Below are 22,032 nucleotides of genomic sequence, written 5' to 3'. Positions count from 1 at the left end.
ATGGGGATGAGACAAAGTCTGGCAAATGATAGGTGGATAAAGGAGAGGTTGGATAATTGCCAGATGGGTGGAGTAAATGACAAAAGGAGACAAAAGAGTGTCAGATGAGGAGTGAAATGTAAAGCTGGAGGGAGGGATAATGGGACAGGGAGATAAAAGGGAAATGTGGGGGTTGGTGGGTGGGAGATGAGTGGATGGAGGAGGGGAAGGAGTAGGATGGTGGGAGAAATGAGTGTGCATGGGATGGGAGGTTTTAGTTGAATCTGGAGAATTCAATGTTCATCCCATTGGGTTGTAGAGTCCCACTCTCCCAGGGGAAAGAACATTGGTCTTCATTGCAAAATAATTGGAGCACCCAAGTAAAACAAGTCTTTTTCAAGGGGTGTGGGCCTTATAGGCTGGGCCAGCAGTTAATAGCCCATCCCTAATCACCCTTGAGAAGGTGGAGGTGAACTGCCTTCTTGGAGCCCTGTAGTCCTTGAGGTTGTGGGTCCCTCGGTGGTGTCATGTAGAGAGTGCCAGGGCTTTGACTCAGCGACGGTGAAGGAGCGACAATATACTTCCAAGCCGGGACGGTGTGTGACTTGGAGGGAAACCCTCCCCCTGCGTTTGCTGCCCTTGTCCCTTAGCTGGTCGAGGCAGTGGTCTTGGTAGATGCTGTCTATGGGGTCTCAGTGAGTTGCTGTGGTGCATCCTGTCAATGGTACAAATTGCTGCTACTGCGTATTGGGTGCTGATCAAGCACACTGCCATGTCTACTATTTTATTTATGTTTTGAGTGAAAAAGTTGTCTTCGAGGTCCTCTAGGTTTTAGAATCATCTACCCTGGGGAAAAGACTGAGCGTTCATTTTATCCAACCCTTCATGATTTTATACACCTCTGTTAGGTCACATCTCGGCCTCCTGCGCTCAAGCCTGCTCAACCTCTCCCTATAGCTCAAGTCCTCGCAACATCATCATAAATCCTCTTTGTCGCTTAATGGCATTTTCTAACAGTAGGTTGACCGAAATCCTGAACACAAAACTCCAAGTGTGGCCTCATCGTTAATGGGGAAGTCTAGAATTCAATTATACTTTATCGTCACGTGTCCCTAGGTGCAGTGAAATTATTTGATTTTGCATACAACCCAGTAAAATCATACAGCAAACCTCACCAAGGCAGTACACAAATGTCACCATGTTTTGGCGCCGACGAAGTTATAAATCGAACAGTCTTATCTTCTGCTCGCAGTGGTGAAGGAAACTGGCACAACTTTTACAGCTGCAGTAAATTGCTCGTACTTCAACATTTTACAATGTTCTGACTGTAAATATCAATCAGACAATGAAAGGCGTGTGCGGAGGAGGCGTTGTGCGATTAAGAAAGAATGTGACCAGTGTGAGGTTTTTTTGTAGACAATAAGGAACCAGGACAAACCAAGTAAAAATCAAGCTACATTTATCAATAATTTTTTTCCATCTAGATACCAAACATTTAACTTGTAATATAACAACTGAACTTCAAGTCGAAACAAATAAATGTTCTAATTCATTATTAATTAACCAAGCATGTTTAATAAACATGCATGTCACACATGAGGTGCCGGTACAGTCCCTCCGAGCACGCGGATGTCTTTCACGCATTGAAATGAGCCAAATAAATAAAACATCTAAAAAGTTATAAAACTGCTTTATCATACTTTTAAACAAAATGTACAACATTTCAGTACAGAATATTCTAAATGACCGCAGGACAAAGTTGCCCACAGGAACAGGGTGAGAAAGGATCTTTGGTATTTTTATAAATATAAAACAAAATATCACACAGTCCCCACCAGTGCCAGAGGCAGCATAGTAAATAGCCAACAATACACGGTCAGCAGCACCGAAGAGAGACACAAAATAGCTGGAGTAACTCAGCAGGTCAAGCAGCATCTCTGGAGAGGAATAGGTGACGTTTGGGGTTGAGATCCTTCTTCAGGTGATGGCAGCACCTTCCATGCCCTACATACTGACTTTAGAGATACAGCCGGAAACAGGCCCTTCAGCTCACTGAGACACACGGCAGCTCAGACACACCGGCAGTCAACCCCATACATGAGCACTATCCCCTACACAGGATAGACAATTTTACCGAAGCCAATTAACTTACAAACCTGTATGTCTTTGGAGTGTGGGAAGAAACCAGAGCACCCGGAGAAAACACAAGCAGTCACAGGGAGAACGAACAAACTTTGTACAGACAGCACCCGAGGACAGGATTGAACCCGGGTATCTGGCGTTGTGTGGCAGCTCTACACGCTGTGCCACTATATCCTAAACAGTGGGGTTCAGTCGCGCATCTGGCAGAGCTGCTGCCTCACAACGCCAGGGACCCGGGTTCCATCAGAACTAGTGTAAACAGGTGATGAATAGTCGACATGGGCTTGTTGGACCGAAGGACCGGTATCTTTCAATTAATCAAAAAAACATAACTCCATCTGATGCACAGCAGTAGATAGCTCGAATATTAATACAACTTGTCAATGGTAGGGATGGGCCCAGTGTATACACAAGACTTATTTCTATAGCACCAACTTACGACTTTGGAAAAGATCAAACTCACCCATTGGAAAGACCCACATCACCCTGGCCACGTTCTCATCTTGCTGCAACCATGAGGGAGAAAGTACAGGAGCATGAAAACTGGGACCTCCAAGTTCGAGAAAAGCTTCTTACCAGCAACCATCGGGTTCTTGAACACTGCACGACACTAACCTCAGCAGTGATCTTCTACAAACTGTGTCTTTGGTTGCACTATGGACTTCGGTTTGGCGCTATTATAGTGACCTAGTACTATGGTGATTATATTTTTGATTATTGTAGATTTATTTATGTGTTATTAGGTTAATGTGCCCGTAAAGCTGCAGCAAGTACGAATTCCATTGTGAGTACATATGACAATTAAACCCTCTTGACTATAGTAAAGTACAGCTAACATTGTAGGTTTTAGGGAGACATTCACATGTGGCAATTAACACACTGCAAGCAGCAGGTTAGTCGGAGTCATATGGCGTGGAAACAGGCCCTTCGGCCCAACTTGCCCACACTGACCAACATGTCCCATCGATTGCTGAAGTTGTTAACGATCAGTGTTTATCAGTGACTTTGCTCATCCCCAGTGCACCATGGCCCGCCTTGCTCGTCTTTGTGTAATCCCACAGGACTTTGTACATCCACCGAGACATTAGACATTTGGTTTAATGTTCCACCTGGAGGCTCCGACAGTGCGGCACTCCCTCGTTATAGCACTGCATTGTCCTCGAGTCTGTGGAGTGGGGTTCGAGTCCCAGTGGGAGATTGTGACCCGGACTCAACCCACCATGAGGTGCCTACCTGAGGCCCAATCTCCTCCTGTCCTTCAATGGGCTCCCGGCCTCTACCTCTTGTCCTTCCACCGCTCGTTTCGGAGTTGTCTCTCTGCAGTCAACAATGCTGCCTCGTTCAGTTACAGTGCATGGCATAACTAGATCGCTTTACCAGTGGGCCCCCAGCTCAGACATACGTAGGACTTTTAAAAACCTTGCATGTCCGGTTTCTGCTGCTCTTTTCCCAAGCACCGTTACAGCAGTGGGGAACACAGGAGGAGATTGTGGCATCGGCTGGGCCAGACCAGGTGAAATTATTCTGAAGGGGCAGGAGCTTCTAATCCAGGGAAATTTTCATTGACTTGGACATTCTGGATGTGAAGGGTTAACTCCTCAGGAGGATGAGCAGCAGGTGCCTGGGAAATCCACCTCAAAGCTTCTCCGACTTCATGTAAGACGGGATGGTTCCCCGAGCCGTCAGACCCTCGAACCTCTTGTACGTATAGTTGATGAAGACCCAATCCTTCGACTTGTAATCGCACTCCGCCTCATTCGGCACTGGAATTAAAGGCAAAGCGTCAGGGCCACAGGTTTGCTCGCGGTCACTTCTCTAAACTAAACTAAATTTTGATGCCAGGCTGTCCAAATCAAATACCCAAGTTGCCAATTTACTACAAGTCTGACCAAGTCTCTCATACCTGGCTGCAGGATGTCAGAATCGGGAAACTCATCAAAATTGGAAGTGTCGTCGATACTTCTGATTTCGATTGGAATCGCTGCTGGGCGCTCCCTGCCGTACGGAAATACACAAACATTAATGTTCCACACAAACAGACCCTCTTTGCACTACCCGTTGTACTTGTGTACGGTTTGATTGCACTCATGTGGAAATAGTAAATAGAAGATTTACGAGGATGTTGCCAGGACTCAAGGGCCTGGGCTATAAGGGAAGGTTGAGCAGGGAAGGACTCTATTCGTTGGAGTGCAGGAGCATGAAGGGTGATCTTATAGAGGTGTGCAAAATCATATGAGAGAAATAGATCGGGTAGTCGCACAGAGTCTCTTGCTTAGAGTAGTGGAATTGAGAACCAGAGGACATAGGTTTAAGGTGAGGGGGGAAAGATTTAATAGGAACCTAAGGGGTAGCTTTTTCACACAAGGGGTGGAGGATGGATGGAACGAGCTGCTGGACGAGGTAGTTGAGGCAGTTATTATTGCAACGTTTAACAAACATTTAGACAGGTACATGGATGGCACAGGTTTAAAGGGCCAAATGCAGGCAGGTGGGCCGTGTAGATGGTGTGGGCAAGTTGGGCTGAAGGGCCTGTTTCACGCTTTATGACTCGACGTATCGTGTAATTTGACTTGTGTGATCAGACAAACGTTTATCACGGTATCTCCATACACGTGAAAATGATAAATCAGTAATCCCATACCAATAATAAACCAGTAGCTGGTGTAATCTCTTTGCTATTTAGTCCGGGAATCATTCCTTGAACATATCCTCCCCTCTCCTGGGAGAATGGTACATCCGCCCACGTCCCAATTCCACGTCCCGCCCCCAAACCCACCATCAACCACACCTCTCCCTCTCACTGCTTTCCCGATCGTCACGTTACCTGGTGTGTTCCCAGTCTATTCCTTCGAAGAACGCGTGGTTTTTAATCTCCTCCACGCCACCGGCACCAATCCTCTCACCAGCCCCGCAACAAAATCTGGCAACAGGCAATTAGACAAGAACATAGAACAGTACAGCACAGGAACAGGCCCTTCGACACACAATGTCCGCAATTAACGTGATGCTAAGATAAACTAATCTCCTGTTCCTGCATGTGATCCATTTTCTTCCATTCCCTGAATATCCATGTGCCTTTCGAAAAGCCTCTTCAATGCCTCTATCAAATCTACAGTATCTCCACCACCACCCCTAGCAGCCCATTCCAGGTACCCACTACTCTGTGTGAATAACCTGCCCCGCCCATCTCCTTTAAACTTTGCCTCTCACCTTATAGCTATGCCCTCTGTTGTTGGACATTTCCACCGTGGGGAAAATGTTCTGACTGGTTACTTTCTGTTGTGTTTGGCCGAGTCTCGTAAGGTCAGAATTCATAGGAGTAGGATTAGGACATTCGGCCCATCGAGTCTACTCCGCCTTCAATCATGGCTGATGTATATTTCCCTCTCAACCCCATTCTCCTGCCAGTGACCTTTAACATCCTTACTAGAATTTCCATTTTAAAATTACCCAATGTGACTGTGATGCTGCTGCAAGCAATATTTCCGTTGCGTCTGCACGATTGGTATAGCGGTGCAGCCTTGCAGCGTCAGAGTCCTAGGTTCAATCCTGACTGCGGGTGCTGTCTATCTGGAGTTTGTACGTTATCCCGTGACCTGCATGGATTTTCTACGGGAGCTCCCGTTTCCTCCCACACTCCAAAGACGTCCAGGTTTGAAAGCTAATGTAGATTTTAGTCTGAAGAAGTGTGTCGACCCGAAACGTCACCCATTGCTTCTCTCCAGAGATGCTGCTGGTTCAGCTGAGTTACTCCAGCATTTTGTGTCTATCTCCAACCGTCTTGGCCCCGCTCTGGGAGTAGGAGTGGGGGCGGATCCGGGTCCACAACGGCCGTGAGCCCGAGGCGAGTTCGGCGATCGCTTGCCTGCTTTTGCCGCTGTTGGAGGTGAGACGTTGCGCCGTGCCAGAGTGTCCCACATGGCCGTTATTTATGCGACAGGCTGGTGGCGCGCAAAGATTTAGTGCGGAACGAAATCCTGGAGCGCTGCGCGATACCGCGTGCACCTCCACACTCCTCCACGCCGCTCCATGCGCCCGTCCCTGCGCTACCCACAATCTACTCACACGCTACCAGGTCGCGTAAATGTCGCACAAATGGCGGCCAAGTGGGACAGGCCCTTATCTCTAAACTAAATTGTACCTCACCGTACCGCTGCGTATGACAATAAACACTCGAGACTGTGCAAGCCTGCATGTGTGTTCACGGAATGGTGCAGAGGAGCTACCTGAGAATCAGACCCCTCGCTTTCTCGGAGACGGGAACTTCTGGTGGGAAGGTCAGGGTCTCCTTCCAGTTCATCACTTTGCGGTAGGTTTCCTGAGGACTCTCCGAACAGAAGGGAGGGTAGCCTGTAAAAGTGGGCATAGTACACGGTCAACGCCCCCTCACGGAGCCTACACAAGTAAACCGCTAACTCAGCGCTTTGGATTGTATCTGAAACATGATCAACAATGGGTACACGGTACATGGATAGGACATGGATAGGACGGGTTTACAGGGATACGGCCAAACGCAGGCAGGTGGGACCAGTGTTGATGGGGCAAGTTGGTTGGTGTGGGCAAGTTGGGCCATAGGATCTGTTTCCACACTATAACTATGAGAATTGTGGAAGCTCGACCCATCCTCGATTCAAAATCCTCTTAAACACTACTATCGTATCTCCCTCCACGAGACACCCACCATCCTCTGTGTGAAAACGTTGTCCCTCTCACCTTGAAGCTATGCCCTCTAATACTTGACATGTCTAACCTGGGGAAATGGTTCTGGCTGTCTAGCTAACCTGCGCATCTCCTAATTTTATATACAAAGAGCAACTCTTATTAGCCTACACATGATGCATATCCCCCCCCCCCCCCCCCCCATATCAATGTGCCTAACTAAAAGCCTCTTAAATGGCATTCTCGTATCTGCCCACCACGACCCCTGGCAGCGTATTCTAGGCATTCACCAACCTGTGTAAAACAAAGTTGACCCGGACATCTCCTTTAAACTTTGCTACTTTCACTTTAAAGCTATCCAGAGAATAAGGTTCTGACTGTCGACACTATCGATGCCTCTCATAGTTAAATTTTGGAAAAATACAGCTATACCAACTATTAAAATGTGGATTAGGCATATGATGGACATAGCACACCTTGAAGAAATGTGACTCCGACTAATAGATAAATATGACCAATTCTTAAGGAGTTGGTCCCCTTTCATCGACTTTTTGGAATCACGTGATGCAGCAGTACCGTAAAGATTACTGATTTCAGGTCAGGTCGTGGATAGATTTACATCTCCGAACAAAGATTTGAAAATTTCTTTTTTAAGGGTCTTTTTCTCCTATTTCTACTTTCTACTTTTTCTTTTATACGCACTTCACGTTTTTCTATTTTCTACTAACTATTTTTCCTCTTTTTCTTCTCTCTATTTTTTTTGTTTTTGTTTTTCTTACTTCCTTTTCAAAAACATAAAACTAGAGGTTGTACATAGAATGTATTACGTTATGACATAGTTGGCACCTAAAATTAGGTCCCACTGTATTGTTTTGTACTGTATTAACTTCTATTAAAATAAACAACAACAAAAAAATAAAATAAAATTTAAAAAAAGTTTTTTTATGCCTGTCATGTCTCCCCACAACTTCCAGTGTTCCAGAGAAAACAATCCAAATGTGCCACCCTGTCCCAGTAGCCAATTCACTCTGATCCAGGCACCATTTTGGTAAACCTCCTCTGCACCCTCTCCAAAGCCTCCACATCTTCCTGTAATGGCCGGTGCATTCACCAGAGGTGCTTCCTGCTGTGGGTCTAGAGAAGGTGATTGGCTGGTGGTCAGACATTTCCATTGGCTAATAGCAAACCCTGAGCGGATTAGCTGTGGACGTACCTATCAGCATTTCGTACATGATGACCCCCAAGGACCACCAATCGCAGAGCTTGTTATATCCGTTCTGCATGAACACCTCTGGAGCAATGTAATCAGGGGTCCCAACTGTGGAATATGCCTGAAATATGGAAGGAAAGACAGTAAAGAAAGGACAATAAATGCTTAATTAACTCAGCGGGTTAAACAGCAGCTCTGGAGAACATGGATAGGTGATGTTTCGGGCCAGGACCCAGCTTCAGACTGATGGGGGTGGGGAAAGAAAACAGAGAGAGGAGGGGCAGGACAAAGCCTGGTGAATTATAGGTGGATATATGCGTGAGGGGAGGGGGGGGGGGGGGAAGATAGGTAGCTAGTTGTACTAAGACCAGAGATGAAAAAAAAAACAATGATGCGAGACAAAAGGATTAAATAGTTGTAAATTGTGAAGCCAGATGAAGGTGGAGGTGAGAGAGTAGATGCAATTCCAGGAGGGGGTGGGGAGGTTACAATATCGCTCGAGTTTAGAACACTTGCCAGAAGCTTTACCCAGGTAACGAAGTTTACCCGCGGGCCGCTGCACACTCCGACAGCCGGCTTAGCTCGCCCACCACGGAACCAGGAACCCGCCTGGAGTGGGAGCCTCATCAGAGACTCATCTCCTGCCCGCCCCGAGGACCGGGAACCAGAGAGGAGGGTGGAGGTAGTCAGCGGTGGTGGCGGACGCTGGACAAAGGGCTGGTGAGAAGAACCGGGGGGGGGGGGGGGGGGGGGGTTCTTGCCTTGCCTTCCGCACCTTCAAGGCCCGCTGCGGGGGGGCTGGGGCACGAAGGCTGAAGGTTACCGGGCGAGGAGTGGGACGATGTTTTGTGGGATGATCCAGGTGGAGGCGATGGCTGCAATGGGCCTTTATGGCCAGCAGTAGCTGGGACTGTAGAAATGGTGCCATGGTCTCTTGCATATGGTCCATGGGATGTTTCTATGCATTGTGTACTTAATCTGGGATTGCATTTATGTATGGCAATCATTTTACTGAAGATAGACACAAAAGCTGGAGTAACACAGTGGGGGGGGGGTGGGGGGGGGAAAGGAATTTCACTGCACGCAACAATAAAAGAACCATTGACCACTGAAGTGTAAAACACCCCCCACTTCCCCTGAAAAGCAACCCGGGTCACACAGGGGCAATACATCCATAAGGGGCCATTAGGCTGCAGCGAGTTAGAATATCACTATTCAGTTGCTGGTACAGGTGATGATTAAACATTCCCGACTCTGGTAAACACACCCAGCCCCCTCTCCGTCCCTGGCAGACACTGCAAGTCCGGACGAGATCTCACCAGTTGCCGCCGGTTCTTCTTCCAAGTTTCTGCTTTTCGTTTTGAGTTCATGTCCTGAAAAGCTGAAGAGGAGGGAGTGTTTAGAAAGTGACGACAGCGGCAACGCAAGCAGGTAGAATGCTCAACGAGGTGTGCGGCACGCTCGCCTTCATCGGCCGGGACACTGAGTGGAAGAGCCAGGAAGTCAAGATGCAACGCTACAGGAATTCTGGTCAGGCCGCATTTGGAGCATTGCGTGCAGTTCTGGTCGGCCCTGTTACAGGAAGGATGCGGGGGCTTTGGAGAGGGTGCGCAGGAGGTTTACCAGAATGATGTCTGGATTAGAGAGTATTAGCTACAGGGAGAGGTTGGATAGACTTGGATTGTTTTCTCTGGAGCGTCACAGGCTCAGGGAAGACTTGATAGAAGTATATAAAACAGATAGGGTGGAGAGTCAGAACCTTTTTCACAATATGTGCAGGGCACCATGAGTGGTGGGTGCCGTAAACGCGCTGCCAATGGTGAATGGTGCTGGCAGACACAACAGTGGCATTTAAGAGACTTTTGGATAGGCACATGGATATGCAGGGAATGGAGGGATAGGAATCACTTGCAGGCAGATAAGACAGACACAAAATGCTGGATAACTCAGCGGGACAGGCAGCATCACCATGGAGAGAAGGAATGGGTGACATTTCGGGTCGAGATCTTTCTTCATACCTTCTTATGAAGAAAGGTCTCGACCCGAAACGTCACCCATTCCTTCTCTCCAGAGATGTTGCCTGTCCCGCTGAGTTATCCAGCATTTTCTACCTTCGATTTAAACCAGCAGCTGTAGTTCTTTCCTACGCAGGCAGATGTGTTGGTCTTGGCATCATGTTCTGCACAGACATTGTGGGTTGAAGGGCCTGTTGCTGTGCTGTACTGGTCTATGCTATGGAGGTGTGCAAGCTATGGAGTCGTAACTGGGCCGTGTGTGGGGTATGTTGTCGGACTGTGGGGTGCCTGCGGAAGTCTCTGAGAATGAACTTACTGAAGTTACTGGGGGGGGCTGCGGGTGAGGTTGCGATAGAACTCGGTCCTGTGGGCTTTCTTCAGTCCCGTACACAGACCAAAGTCCGAGAGCTTCACATGTCCCTGCAAAAGAGCAAGATGGAGATCTGTTTTAAACAGCAGCTGAGAATCAACCCATCCATCCCCTCCAGCCCAGTCCCTCCTAAATCCAGTCCAGCCCTGGTTGGGGGGGGAGAGAGGGGGGGGGGGGAGAGAGAGGGGGGGGGGGGGGGGGGGGGGGGGGGGGGGAACAGGGCGGATGTCTACTGCTGTACCCGTACTCGGAGCTGGGTGGGGACTCACCTTGCTGTCTAGGAGGAGGTTGTCGGGTTTGATGTCCCTGTGGATGAAGCCCATCTGGTGGATGCAGTCGATGGCCAGCACTGTCTCTGCGATGTAAAACCGTGCCTCCTCATTCGCCAGCGTGTCCTTCTTCATCAGTAACGTCATCATGTCCCCTGGAGGCAGAAACGGTCGCTGTCAATGGGACACGATCACCGTGGGACCAGGGCACGGTCCAACATTTACTGGCCCATCACCAACAGCTCCCTCCCTCTGCCCAAGCCCTCCCTCAGTATGACCCCCTCCCCTAGCATCTGTGAGGCCGCTCCCATTTCATAGCCCTCTCTCCGCTACATGGGAACGCCCCCCCCCCTCGTTGCTGCCCCTCCCTCTGGACAGAGGCTGGTGAATCTGTGGGCAGCAGTAGAGGCCAGGTCATTAGATATTTTTTAAGTGGAGATTGACAGAGTCTTGATGAGTACGGGTGTCAGGGGTTTGGGGATAGGGCAGGAAAATGGGGTTGAGAGGGAAAGATAGATCAGCCATGATTGAATGGCGGAGTAGAATCGATGGGTTGAATGGCCTAATTCTGCTCCTATGACATGAACACTCCTCTCCCACCCCTCTGGTCTCCTTCCCCCCCCAACCAGCCCGGCCCCAGGCAACACCCACTCGGCCTGCTGGGTCCCACGGGCGAGCAGGCAGGGAGCGGGGCAGAGGTCGGGCTCTGGGCTCCGAGCAAGTTCACTGACCTCCTGGCAGGAACTCCATGATCAGGTACAGGTTCCTCTTGTCCTGAAAGCTGTAGAACATCTTGACCACCCAGGCACCGTCTGCCTCCACCAGGATGTCTCTCTCCGCCCGGATGTGAGCCACCTGCGATCAGTAACGCAGCAAGAATTAGCCACGGGACAGGAATGCTGTCAGCGAGTGACATCTCCCGGCCCATCCTGTTACAAAGATTCAAGAAATAGCACTTTGCCAGGATTTGGTCTGACAGGGCTTGGATGTTGGAGCATGCTCCTCAGCAGGTCCGGCAGCATCTCTGAAGAGACGGAATGTGTGACGTTTCAGGTCGATACCCTTCTTCAGACTGTCAGGAGAGAGGGAGTCTAGAGATATGGAAGGGTAAGGTGTGAAAAGGACAGATCAAGGCAGACGGTGATAGGGAAATGTAGATTGGTTCCCGAACTGAGGGGAAGGTTACAAGGAGGCACACAATTAGTAAAATTAATCTGAAGCATAGTGAAACTAGTCGGAGAACTAAGATGATGGAGGGACAGAGAGAGAGAGAGAGAGAGAGACGGAAGGCAAGGGTTACTTGGTTAGAGAAATCAATGTTCTTTTGGCCCGAATCGTTGCCTATTTCCCTCGCTCCATAGATGCTGCTTCACCCGCTGAGTTTCTCCAGCATTTTTGTCTACCAAGCAAAATATGAGGTGCTGTTGATCCAATTTGCGTTGGGCCTCACTCAAACAGAGGAGGAGGCCCAGGACGGAAAGGTGAGTAGGGGAATGGGAGGGGGAGTTAAAGGGCTTTTGGATCCGGGAAATCACCTCGGTCTAAGCGGAGTGGAGGTGTTCAGCAAAACAATCGAAGAGCAAAAAGTAAAGCAAAGGGATGAAGCGGTTTCCAGGCCTTTCACTAAAGGGATGTGAGTGAGGATGGAGTTGAGTGACGTTGGAGAGGTTAGTGGAGGGAGTAAAGGAGTATGAGCCTGAGAGTTTAGAGTGAGAGGAGTTGGAGTTACGGGTAAAGGAGTGAGTTGAGGGGAGTAAGGTTAGTTGAGGGCTAGTGTTGAGGGAAGGGAGTTAGAGTAGAGTTAAGTTAGGGGAGGAGTAGATGAGTTGAGAGTAACGAGTTAAGTAGTGCGTTGAAGGAGGTAGTGAGTTAAGTTAGGTTGGAGAGGAGAAGGTCAGTATGTTTTAATAAGCTCATCCGTCTAAACTCCAGAGAGTACAGGCCTTGTACATGAATACAATCAAGCTGTCCACAGTGCCCAGGTACAGAATAAAGTGTATAATGTTTAGTGCAAGATAGAGTCCAGTAAAGTCTGATTCATGCTAATTTGAAGGTCTCCAATTTTTACATACTCATGTAATAAGTATGTTCTCATGTGATTGGATAGCAGCAAAATCCATCTGACAAAGGATCGCGACCCAAAACATCACCTAATCATGTTCTCCAGAGATGCTGCCTGGCTCGCTGAGTTACTCCAGCACTTTGTGTCCTTTTAAACAGCAAAACAAAGTTTGTCACGGTGTGTGTGTCCAAGCAGGAACTGCAGATGCTGGTTTACACTGAAGATGGACACAAAAAGCTGGAGTAACTCAGCAGGACTGGCAGCATCCGTGGGGAGAAAGAATGGGTGACGTTCGGGTTTTGTCACGATATGTCGGTACACTGGGCGGTAATAGACAATAGGGTGCAGAAGTAGGCCATTCGGCCCTTCGAGCCAGCACTGCCATTCAATGTGATCATGGGTGATCATCCCCAATCAGTACCCCGTTCCTGCTTCTCCCCATATCCCCTGACTCCGCTATCTTTAAGAGCCCTATCTAGCTCTCTCTTGAAAGTATCCAGAGAACCTACCTCCACTAAGGCAGAGAATTCCACAGACTCACAACTCTCTGTGAAAAAAGGTGTTTTCTTCATCTCTGTTCTAAATGGATTACCCCTTATTCTTATACTGTGGCCCCTGGTTCTGGACTCCCCCAACATCAGGAACATGTTTCCTGCCTCTAGCGTGTCCAAACCCTTAACAATCTTATATGTTTCAATAAGATCCCCTCTCATCCTTCTAAACTCCAGAGTGTACAAGCCCAGCCGCTCCATTCTCTCAGCATATGACCGTCCCGCCATCCCGGGAATTAATCTTATAAACCTACGCTGCACTCCCTCAATAGCAAGAATGTCCTTCCCTCAAATTAGGGGACCAAAACTGCACACAATACTCCAATAAACCGAGCAAACATTTAGCTGTTCACCCACCTGCTCCTTTTCCAACATGTCTGCCTTACGAAGGATCTTCATGGCGTAGATGTGCCCCGTGTCCTTCTTCTGCACAAGACGTACCTGGAATACAAGTGCCGCCAAACCCATCAGCTACAGGTAGCTACCTCACCCATCAACTCCTGCAGGTGCTCCACTGTGGCATTGGAGTTGGGTATATAGACACTACAAGCGTAGGAGGCTGAGGGGTGACCTTATTGAGGTGCACAAGATCATGAGGGGGCATGGATAAAGTGAACGCTCACAGGGTAGAGAATTCTAAAACTAGAGGGCACAGACTGTTGGAAAAGGGGAAGGAATTTAAGAGGGACCTCGGTGCCAACTTTTGCACTCAGAGGGTAGTCCGTATCTGGAATGAGCTGCCAGAGGAAGTTATAGAAGTGGACTTTTAAAAATACATTTGGGCAGATATATGGATAGGAAGGGTTTGGGGGGAAATGGGCCAAATGCAGGCAAATGGGACCACCCGATATGCCAACTTGGTCTTCAGATTTTAGAGATACAGCAAGGAACCCCCCCCCCCATTGGCCCACCGTCTACACCGACCAGCGATCACCGCGTACACAAGCACTATCCTACATACTAGGGACAATTTACAACTACAGAACCCAATTAACCTACAAACCTGCACGTTTTTGGAGTGTGGGAGGATGCCAGAGCACCAGGAGGAAACCCACAAAGGAAGAACGTACAACCTCCATGCAGACAACTCTTGTGGTCGGCAAAGTTAAGGTGGGGCGAGGGGCCTATTTCCGTACTGCACAGATATTTCTATGACTCTGTGACAACAGCAAGGATCTGTGAACAACAACAACCACCACTGACAAAACACCTACAAGCGTTTAAATAAAAGACGAAAATGCTGGGAATAGCCAGGCATGGTGGCAGCATCTGTGGGAAGAGAACCAATGTTCCAGATCAAAGAGCTGGGAAGGAGAAGCAGGGGTGAGGGTGGAGATGTTTCCGACAGGATAAAACCAGAGTGACCCTGGGGTTTAGTCTATTGTCACGTGTACCGAGGTACAGTGAAAAGCTTCTGACACATGCTAACCAGTAAGCGGAAAGACTACATGATTACAATCGAGCCATCCACAGTGTACTGATGCAGGATAAAGGGAATAACGTTTGGTGCAAGGTAAAGTCCAGTAAAGTCCAATTAATGCCAGCTTCAACATCTCCAATGTACATACTCATGTATGGTAATAATGTGACTGGCTAGGCAGCAAAACCCATCTGAAGGAGAGTCCCACTAACGTTTAGTGCAAGATAAAGAATAATTAAAGATAGTCTGAGGGTCTCCAATGAGGTAGATGAGAGGTCAGGACTGCTCTGTTGTTGCTGAGAGGACGGTTTAGTTGCCTGATAACAGCTGGGAAGAAACTGTCTGCGAATCTGGAGTTGTGCGTTTTCACATTTCTGTACCTCTTGCCTGATGGGAGCGGGGAGAAGAAGGAATGACCAGAGTGAGACTGGTCGTTGATTATGCTAGGGGCCTTGCCGAGGCAGCGTGAAGTGTAGGTGGAGTCAATGGAAGAGAGGTTGGTTTCTGTGATGGTCTGGGCTGCGTCCACAATTTTCAGCTGTGAACAAGGTTATCAGGTCAGTGAGTGAATGGGTGCACATCCACTCTATCCAGGACTTTACACTATTCGGTAAGTTTCAACTAGGTCCCCCGTCATCTTTTTCGAAACTCGGGGCAGGACCCTTCTTCAGGCTGATGGCCAGTGATATCTGTATGAGATGTCCCGGCATCTCCAAGCACCGTACCAACACAACACACTCACCTCTCCAAAGGCACCTCTTCCAATCACTTTCAGCGACTCAAAGTCATCCAGACCCAACCTGGTCCTCTTGAGGCGTAGGAACTCAGTCTCCTTCTGGGCGTGCTGGCTCCTCCGCGTTTGTTTCTGTTGCCAAAACACAACACAACATTTAACAGCGCAGCCCAATACCAACCCAATCCAATTTACAAATTCACAGACAACACTACAATAGAGGGCCGGATATGAAATAATGAAGAAGGCAGGAAGGGTACAGGAAGGAGATTGAAAACCTCGTGACCTGATTGGTGTCAAGATAACAACCTTTCTCTGAAACGGACACAAAATGCTGGAGTAACTCAGCATCTCTGGACAAGCAGCATCTCTGTAAAGAAGGAATGGGTGACGTTTCAGGTCGAGACCTTTCTTCAGACTGAGAGTCGGGGAGAGGAAAAGGGTAGAAAGAGATGGAACGGTACAAAGAGAATATAAGGTGTGAAAATGACAGATCAAAGTATAGAATGATCAAGAAAATGTAGAATGGTTGATTGTTGGCGAGGGGAAGGTGACAACGAGGCAAACAAAGTAAAATTAATTATGAGGACAGTGGAACTAATCGGGCAACTAGGGTGGGGGAGGAATGGAGAGAGAGGGAGAAAGATAGAGAAATCTATATTCATACCACTGGACTGTAAGCTGCCTAAGCGAAATATGATGTGCTGTTCCTCCAATTTGCATTTGGCCTCACTCTGACAGTGGAGGAGGCCCAAGGCAGAAAGGATAGTATTGGAATGGGAGAGGGAGTTCAAGTGTTTGGCAAGCAGGAGATCCTTCCTAAACCTTTCTCTCAACGTCAGCAAGCCAAAGGAGATAGAGAAATTCATGATTACATACCACATGGACCGTAAGCTTCAAGCGAATTTTTTTATTTTATTTTTATTAGATGTACGGTAAATTGTTCCTACCAACACATATTTAATACATTTGGTACCTCACTTTTTTTGAGCTTTAAGAAAAGTGGTAAGGAAAGTAAAGAAAGTGCAAGAGAGTCGTGCAGGCAGAAAGGATAGCCCCTTAGAAAAGGGTTAGAGGGAGTAAAGTGAAGTGTTTGAAAAGCAAAAAGAGAGATTATAACATTAAACCCGCAGAAAGGGGACTAAACCAAGTCTGTTTTTGTTATTTTACCTCCCGTTACCAGGTCCTGATTCCGCTTATTTATATATTTGTTTTTTTTAGATTACTATTGCACCTCATACTTGTAATAGGTCCAGAAACATAGACCACGTCTTTTGGAATTGGTCTGCTTTACCTGCTAGGAGGAATCTCATCTCTTCCAGATGTAATGTTTCAAACATATTTGATATCCACATAGCTTCAAGTTCTTAGGATAAATATCACCAGCAATTTATACCGGACCAGCCGGATCGAATCAATGGCCAAGAAAACACACCAACACCTCTACCTCCCTCGAAGGCGTAGGAATTTTGGTATGTCCCCAACAACTTGTCCCATAAACTTGTACAGATGTGCAGCACAAAGTATTTTATCACGACGCATCACTGCTTGATTTGGAAACAGCTCCATCCAAGACCGTAAGAAATTGCTGAGAGTTTTGGACGCAGCCCAGCCCATCGCACAAAAAAAAACAACCTCCCTTGGAAGATGACATTTGAATTATTCTATATCAGTGTTTGTTTACTGACAATCCAAAATCCAAAAAGCTCCACAACCACATTCCATCTCATTGCACCTTCCATGACCCTCTCCACAACTAATGAAGTTTAACATAGAACAGTACAACACAGGAGCGGGCCCCACAATATCTGTGCCGAACATGTTGCCGTTAAACTGATCTCTGCTTCCTCGTCATCTACAGCCTTCCATTCCCTACAGATCGATGTGTCTATCTACGTAAAGCAGGTCTCCCCACTACACATCTACGAACTTTTTATAGGGGGACAATCGAGAGCACATTAACCAACGGCATCACTTCCTGGTTCGGGAGCTGCAAGGCGTACGAACGGCACCAACTTGACAGGATTGTGAAGACCGCCAGCAGGATTATTGGTGCTCCACTCCCCTTCTTGCTGATACATCTCTTCCTGTACTGGAAGAGATGTATCAACAGAGCCATCTCCATCATCAAAGACAGCTACCACCCATCGCACCACATATTCTCCATCCTGCCATCTGGGAAGAGGTACAGGAGCATTAGCTGCAAAACCAGCAGGATGCTCCTCAGCTTCTTCCCGCAGGCTATAAGACTGATAAACGGACTTAGCCCCCTGCCAAAGTATCGCGCATCAATCATCAACCTGGACACACTGCAGCAGCTGTCGATCGGAACGCCTGTTGATGTTTAGTAGAGAGTAGAGTGTTTAAATTTAAATTTGTTCATGATATATGTATTTTTATTTCTATTTATTTGTTGTTATTTGTACTGCACACTGAATGGACACTGGTTGAGCAACGTTTTTTTGTTTCCTCTGGGTATGCGAGTACTCAGGAAATGACAATAAAGATATACTGATACTGATACAGATAATCTTAAAATTCACTATCATATGTGTCTCCTCCACCACCTTTGGCAGCGTGTTCCATGCACCCACCACCTTCTGTCTGAAAAACTTGCCCTGCATATGCAGATAAGCGCGAGGTGGTGAATTTTGGAAAGTCGTACCAGGGCAGCACCTTAAATCTCTCTCCTGCCAACTTAAGCCCATACCCTCTTGTTTTAGAATTCTCTATCTTGGGAAAAAGACTGTGAGCGTTCATTTTATCCATGCCCCTCGTGATCTTGTACACCCCAATAAGGTCACTCCATGGCCTCCACCAGCGAAAGAATCCCAGCCGACTCAACCTCTCCCTATAACTATAGCCGACAAGCCCAGGTGACATCCTGGTGAATCTCTGCTGCACCCTTTCCACCTTAACGATATCCTTCCTGCTGCTGGGTTGACCAGAACTACACAATTCTGAGTACTCCAAGTGTGGTTTCACCAGCATTCTCTGCTCATTTCTGCACCGTTCAAACATAGCCTCAGGCTTACGGTGGGTAAACATCCTTGGAAGGGAAGAACAACTCAGCGCACGATAAACGTACAACATCAACAACTCATTGGAAACAAAGACTTACGTCGTCATCAGCCAATCCTTCCTGCTCCATAGCTTTTTCCAGTTGGACTTGCCTGGAAGGAGAATTAAAGCAGTCTCATTAACCGTCTGACAAACTCATCAGCTACAGTGTTGGAGATGGCGGGCAACTGTACAGCACACACCTGTGACTGGTGGTGTGCCTCAGGGAACGGTGCTGGCCCCCATTGCTGTTATCATCGATATCAACGATTTGGATGGGAATGCGCAAGGTATCATTAGTAAGTTTTGCAGATGACACAAATGTGGGTGGTATTGTAGATAGTGAAGTTGATCATCGTGGGGAGTTAGGCTAGTGGGGCAGAGGAATGGTTAATGGAGTTTTATGCAGATAGGTACGAGGTGGTACATTTTGGGAAGTCAACCCAGGGCAGGACCACTGGTAGTGGCGGGGGAGAGCTGTAGAGCAGGGGGCTCCAGGAGATCAGGTATATAGTTCCTTGAAAGTGGTGTTACAGCTAGACAGGGTGGGCTAGAAGGCTTTCAGCACATTGGCCTTCATCAGTCAGAGGACAGAGTATAGAAGCTAGGACGTAGAAACAAAGAATTGCTGGCATAATAGCGAAGATAGGCACACAGTGCTGGAGTAACTCAGCGGGCCAGGCAGCATTTCAGATCGGGAACCTTCTTCAGACTGAAGAAGGGTCCCAACCCGAAATCCTTTTGCTCCAGAGATGCTGCCTGACCCGCCGACTTACTCCAGCACCTTGTGTCTATAGAGGGTAGGACATTATGTTACAGTTGTACAAAGCATTGGTGAAGTACGTGTTCAGCTTTGCACATCCTACTACATGAATGATGTCATGAAGCCAGAAAGAGCGCAGAGAGAAATTTACGGGACTGTTGCCAGGACTTGAGGTCTGGAGCTCTAGGGAGAGGTTGGGCAAGCTAGGACTTTATTCCTTGGAGCGCAGGAGGCAGAGGGGCGAGGCAGACGTGGGCTTCCAACATCTTGGCTGTGCAGTCAGACATTACCTCATCTCTCTCTCTTCGTGCTGTGTGATCAGGTTACTGTAGAAATTTTCCAGTGTTAATTTAGCAACCGTTACCCTCTCCCTTGTGTGATTACTCATCGGAAGGGATGCTGCACTGCCTCCAAGCGTCGCCATGGCAATCTGCCGGAGAAGGAACGACAAACACCTTGTAAGTGTTCATTGTGCACACACATTTCTCTCCCCCATCTCCCTCCACCCCAGTCACCCTGCTCCTTTTCGTACAGAAGATACTATAACAATACTTTAAAAACATTTGGACCAGGTACATGGATAGGAAATGTTTAGAGAGATAGGAGCAAACATGGGCAGGTAGAACTAGGGCATATGGGGCATCTTGGTCAGCATGGGAAAATAGTATATGGAATGAGCTGCCTAAGAGCAGTAGTTGAGGCAGGTACTATAACATATTTAAAAGACACTTGGACAGGCACGTGAATAGGAAAGGTTTAGAGATGTGGCCAAAAGAGATCAGGTGGAACTAGTATAGATGGGGCATCTTGGTTGGAATGGGCAAGTTGGGCCAAACCTCTGCACCCCCATCTTCCATCTCCAGCTCCCAGTTTCATTTATACACCTCTTTCACTTCACCCCTATCCCCTTCCACCCATATCCCTCCATCCTAATTTACATATCACTCTCCTTCTCCTTATCCGACACCCTTTTATCACCAGCCTTAATCACTTACTCCATTTCAAAATCAACAGCCTCCTCACCTGTATCCACTTACAGAACCTCATATTTCGCTTGACCAGCTTACAATCCAGGGGCATGAGCATTGATTTCTAATTTCAAGTAACTCCTGGTTTTCTTCCCCCCCCCCAGTCATCCTACCAGTTCAACTGTTCACATTCTTGTGCCCATATCTTCCTCAGCCAACAATGAGCCATTATGGACTCCACCCTTTCTGAGGTCATCTGTTGCCGGCCCTGTTTTGTTCTGGCCCTCTCTATTTTTAGTCTGAAGAAGGATTCCCACCCAAAATGTCACCTATTATTTTTCTTTTTCTCTAGAGATGCTGCCAGAGCCACTGAGTTACTCCAGCATTTTGCATCTATCTTCAGTGTAAACTAGCATCTTCCTACACCTGTTACTTGCCAAGTTTTGTCCCGTCCCCACCTCTCTTTTCCAGCTTTCTCTCCCCCCACCACACCGTCAGTCTGAAGAAACGTCATCTGTCCGATCTCTCCACAGATGCTGCCTGACCAGCTGAGTTCCTCCAGCACTTTGTGTTTTTGCTCAGGATTCCAGTGTTTGCTGTCCCCAGTGTTCCTATTGTCTAAGCACTCTCAGCTTCCTGGCCATTTCTCCAGGGAACAGCTGATCTGGGTGGGAGTCAATCTAATTCTGACTCGGAAACAACACTGCCCTAAAACACCCGGAGTGCCACAGGGGACTGCTGTGACTGTGAACACCACAAGCCGTTTGAAGCACACTACAGAGACACTGCTTCCATCAAGGGCTGTCTTAGAGCCATAGAGCATGGAAACAGGCCCTTCAGCCCAAGTGGCCCATGCCGACCGAGATGCCCATTCCACACTCGTCCTACCTTCCCGCGTTTGGCCCTTATCCCTACAAACCTTTCCTATCCGTGTACCTGTCCAAATGTCTTTTAAATATTGTGTAGCAAAGAATTGCAGATGCTGGTTTACACCGAAGATTGTGTGTAAATGCTGGGCCCTTCTTCAGGTTCTTCAGACAGTCTGAAGAAGGGTCTTCACCCAAAATGTCATCTATTCCTTTTCTCCAGAGATGTTGCCTGACCTGCTGAGTTACTCCAGCATTTTGTCTCTTTTAAATGTTGTTTATGTACCTAGGGTTGGATGGCCTTCCAACATCTTGTTGTTTTTAAATATTGTTTTTGGCCTCTGTCAGCTCGTTCCACATATCCACTGTTTTCTGTGTGGAAACGCTGCCCCTCAGGTTTCTATTAAATTGTTCCCCTCTCATCTTAAATCTAAGTCCTCTTTAAATCTATGATCATGCTGATCCCCCTACTCCAAGTAAAAATGTGCATTTACCCAACTTATTCCTCTCATGATCTTGTGCACCCCTATAAGATCACCCCTCATCCTGATGCGTTCCAAGGAATAAAGTCCTCGGCTGCCCAACCTCTCCCTATAGCTCAGGCCCTCGGGTCCTGGCAACATCCTCATAAACCATTACCGCACCCTTTCCAGCTTAACAACATCATTCCAAAAACGGCATGACAAAATGGAACACAATACTCTAAACTTCATTTCGTTTGGACCTCAAGGGGTCCAAATGACAATTAAATGTATCTTGTATCTTGTATCTTGTTGCACAGCAGTAGAGTTGTTGCCTGGTAGCACCAGAGATGCCAGGTTCGATGCTGACTACGGGTGCAGTCTGAACTAAAGTAAGCACTCGACTCGAATATTGGCACTGCCGTACTTTGGGTTGGAGTGCTTTTAAAATACAAATTCTTACATTGGTAAATTGAGGAACCGTCCCTGCCTCCTCCCAATATT

The 22,032-nt window shown here is 47.6% G+C and overlaps 1 protein-coding gene across 1 annotated transcript in view; it reads right to left on the bottom strand.

Moving 5' to 3' along the window:
• Positions 1-1,421: 1,421 nt before the first annotated feature.
• LOC129706312 (serine/threonine-protein kinase 38-like) overlaps positions 1,422-22,032 on the bottom strand; it is a 31,175-nt gene continuing 10,564 nt past the window's right edge. The window contains 14 exon segments of the mRNA XM_055650520.1: positions 1,422-3,884; positions 4,025-4,116; positions 4,946-5,041; positions 6,348-6,471; positions 7,994-8,111; positions 9,310-9,371; positions 10,322-10,337; positions 10,339-10,425; positions 10,645-10,799; positions 11,376-11,499; positions 13,615-13,698; positions 15,420-15,542; positions 18,532-18,583; positions 19,524-19,663. Coding sequence (XP_055506495.1) covers positions 3,757-3,884; positions 4,025-4,116; positions 4,946-5,041; positions 6,348-6,471; positions 7,994-8,111; positions 9,310-9,371; positions 10,322-10,337; positions 10,339-10,425; positions 10,645-10,799; positions 11,376-11,499; positions 13,615-13,698; positions 15,420-15,542; positions 18,532-18,583; positions 19,524-19,657 — 1,395 coding nt within the window. The 5' untranslated portion in view covers positions 19,658-19,663 and the 3' untranslated portion in view covers positions 1,422-3,756.

Source organism: Leucoraja erinacea, chromosome 19 (assembly GCF_028641065.1).
Source record: "Leucoraja erinacea ecotype New England chromosome 19, Leri_hhj_1, whole genome shotgun sequence".
NCBI lineage: Eukaryota > Metazoa > Chordata > Chondrichthyes > Rajiformes > Rajidae > Leucoraja > Leucoraja erinaceus.
The sequence above is the reverse complement of the archived record's forward strand: the minus strand, read 5'-3'. Positions and strand labels throughout refer to the sequence as shown.